The sequence below is a fragment of the Panicum virgatum genome, chromosome 5N, assembly GCF_016808335.1.
Source record: "Panicum virgatum strain AP13 chromosome 5N, P.virgatum_v5, whole genome shotgun sequence".
NCBI classification, from domain to species: Eukaryota; Viridiplantae; Streptophyta; class Magnoliopsida; order Poales; family Poaceae; genus Panicum; species Panicum virgatum.
In genome coordinates, this window is record NC_053149.1 from 18,475,320 (window position 1) to 18,478,513 (window position 3,194).

A 3,194-nucleotide genomic window follows, 5' to 3' on the forward strand; every position below is an offset into this window, starting at 1 on the left:
CAAAAAATGTCTATTGCTATGCCTACCATACAAGTGTCATTAGCAGTTGCTAATGACACCATTAATCTTAATTGATCACTATTAATTAATCCTAACAATCTTATCTTTTGTGGTAGGTAAGTTAAGTTAGTAATTTTTATAGGATCAATTTAAACTCTATAGTTACACTTATTTTGGGATGAAAAGAGTATACCACGAAAACATTTCCATGCGTGTCGTGGCGGACCTTGGACCCATCTTCGGTCAAAACCATCACGTGCTGACCACACTGCCGCGCGCGGGGAAGCAAAGCAAACTCCCGCACGGCTACCTCCTGCTTCCTCTGCCCAGTCGCCTGCGCACAGCTGTGACTCTGTTGGTTGCTGCTGGGGAGACCAACCAACTTACCAACCACCCAGCGCCAGCGAGAGCCGGAAGATGACGACGCGGAACCGACCAAGGCGAGGTGGCCAGCCTCGGTGCCGTGCCGTGCCGCCGCCGACGTCTCCCCTCTTCCGGCTCAAGGGCGTCCGGGCTCTGTCCCCGCTCCCCTGACAGAACAGAACAGCCAGGTGCCCAGGTCCCATGAGAAGGCGAGAAAAAAGAAATGCCAAACGCATCGATTGGACCCATCTACAAGTGATGTTTGTTTAGTCAACTGGCGTCGCCGCACGCCTTGGTCAGCTCGTCTCTAGCACGCGCCATCGGCCATCCTCCGCCGGCACGTCTCTCCGCCGAGATCCTTAAAGGCAAAGAAACCGCGCGATTTATGCCGGCCATCTGGAGCGGCCCGCAAAGATGCCACCGCCACAGGAGGAGCAGCAGCAGCCGCACCGGCCTCAAGGAGGCCGCCGTCCCCGCCCACCTCCCGCGCCGCCACCCATGGCGTACTCCGACGACATGGTGGCGTTCTACGACGCCTGGGTGGGCCGCGAGGAGCAGATCGTGGCCGACCTCACGGCCGCGCTGGCCCTGCCGCCCCGGCGCCAGCGCGACGCGCTGGCGCCGCTCGTGGACGCCGCCGTCGACCACGTCGCCGCCTACTACGAGCACAAGGCCCGCCTCGCCGACCGCGACGTGGTGGCCGCTCTCGACCCGCGCTGGCTCAACCCGCTCGAGCGCACCTTCCTGTGGGCCTGGGGCTGGAAGCCCGCGCTCGTGTTCCGCTTCGTGGAGGCCGGCGGCGGCGGCGGCGGCATGGGCCCCGCGCAGCGGCGCGCGCTCGAGGACCTCCGCGCCGCCACGGCGGCCGCGGAGCGGGGGGTGGACCGCGAGGTGGCGGCCGCGCAGGAGTCCCTGGCGGGCCCGCGCGTGCTGGCCGCGCTGCGCCGCCAGGCCCCGCGGGACGGGGGTGAGGCGGACGACGCCGTGGCCGAGGTCGGGCGCTCGCTGCGCGTGCTGCTGGGCGCGGCCGACGCGCTGCGGGAGCGCACGCTGCGCGGCGTCGTCGGCCTGCTGGCGCCGGACCAGGCGGGCGCGTTCCTGGCGGCCATGCTCAGGTTCCACCTCGGCGTCCGCCGCGCCGGCCGCGACTGGAGCCCCGGCCATCGGGGCGTCTAATGCGCATCGTGTCAAAACGGCCGTCGTCAAGCTAAGTCTCAGGTTGGTCTCAGGAGCTCAAAGTCCAGCGTCGTCGTGTGTCAGCGTCAAGAGTCAGTGAGGTGGTCGGAGTCTCTGTTTTCGTTTTCCCGGTCGGTTGGTACTTCGTGTGTCTGTAGCGGATTTCAGAGGATCTATCAATGGAATCTGGTGAGTTCGTGTCCAACTGTAGGGTTGGTCCAAGCAAAAGCGTGGGCATTTGCAGTTTTGCACTTGTTCAGTATTCGCAAGTAACAATGCAAGAATTGATCGATTCCGTGCCTCGACTGCACTTACGTGTTAAATCACAAGCATATTCGGACGTACATACATTTGCTTGCCAAAGTTTGCCACACCTGGAGCAATCATAAAAGGTGCATTGACATGTAAAGAAACGACTTGGGGTAACGATCGTACCTCAAAACGTTGTGCATATGCTAAATAGGCCGTGCGAAACAGAGTAGCCACTCTGTTCTCCATCTTCGAGCACAAAACAGTGTAGAGAATATGGTCGCGCCTAAGGCTAAATAAGCATGGGGAAGCATCATTTTTCTTCTTTTATATTTTGGAGTAAAGATTTTTAGCACACATCAGCGAGCGGATAACAAAGCGCACAGTGCGCGACCCCTTCTCTTTTTGATTCAACGCAGGCCTCACTTTCACACTACTGAATGTCACTTTCAAACTACAGTACGAGGGATCACGTCCATATTTTTTTTAATATAAAATTCTTTGAATAAATGTTTTATCTCCTTTGTATTATCTTTATTTTGAATACCGATTGCACCGTTATGTTCTTCATGATGAGATGAACAAAACTAGATCTCACTTGTATATATTTTGAAGATGTTTTGTACTAGTAGCAAATTATATGTAAATTTGAGTTTGATATTAATGAAGGAGTTGCTACAATATACATATATATAAATTGCAACAAATATCAAAAAAAATATTTATAAGTTATAATAAAAATAAAGTTCCCACCAAAGCATAATCCATTACTCACAAAACTAGAAACTGTCGTACACATAAGTTATCACAGATACAAGATATCATATACATAAGTAATAAAAAAAGAATTAAGTTGTTGTACACATAAGTTTATATACAAATTGTCAAAAAAATAAAAGTTATCACACATTTAAATAAAAGTTGTCACAAACCAGAATCTATTATATATATGAGTTGCCATACATATAAGATATAAGGTACTACAAACAAAATCTCTCATAACTCGTACATATAAGTTGACACAATATAAAAGTTGTTATAGGCACATAAGTTGTTAGTTGTACACATGACATAAGTTGTTATTATAGTAAGCCGATATACACATAAGTTGCTAAAAAATAACAAATCTTCACATAAATTACTGCTAGTTTACAAAATATCATCAAAATATATGCAAGTAGGGTCTAGTTTTGTTGCTTTCATCGCGTAGAATACAATGGCGTAATCACTTGAAACGGCGGAGGTGGTATGACAAAGATAAAATATTTTTACCAACAAGCACCATTCAATAAAAAATCATGCAAGACAAGGAAGGGAAGGGAGTGGATGCAAGAGAGCAAGGGGCATGCATGGAGCCATGAGCCAGCGTGCACAGAAGGCTGTGACCGTCAGCGAGCCGCAAGCCC

The 3,194-nt window shown here is 51.1% G+C and overlaps 1 protein-coding gene across 1 annotated transcript; it reads left to right on the plus strand.

Annotated features, from left to right (window-relative positions):
- Positions 1-776: 776 nt before the first annotated feature.
- On the plus strand, positions 777-1,807 carry LOC120673755 (protein DOG1-like 4). The gene has a single exon (XM_039954755.1). It carries the CDS (start codon positions 778-780, stop codon positions 1,537-1,539), a length of 762 nt encoding a protein of 253 aa, XP_039810689.1. The 5' UTR covers position 777; the 3' UTR covers positions 1,540-1,807.
- Positions 1,808-3,194: the final 1,387 nt, after the last annotated feature.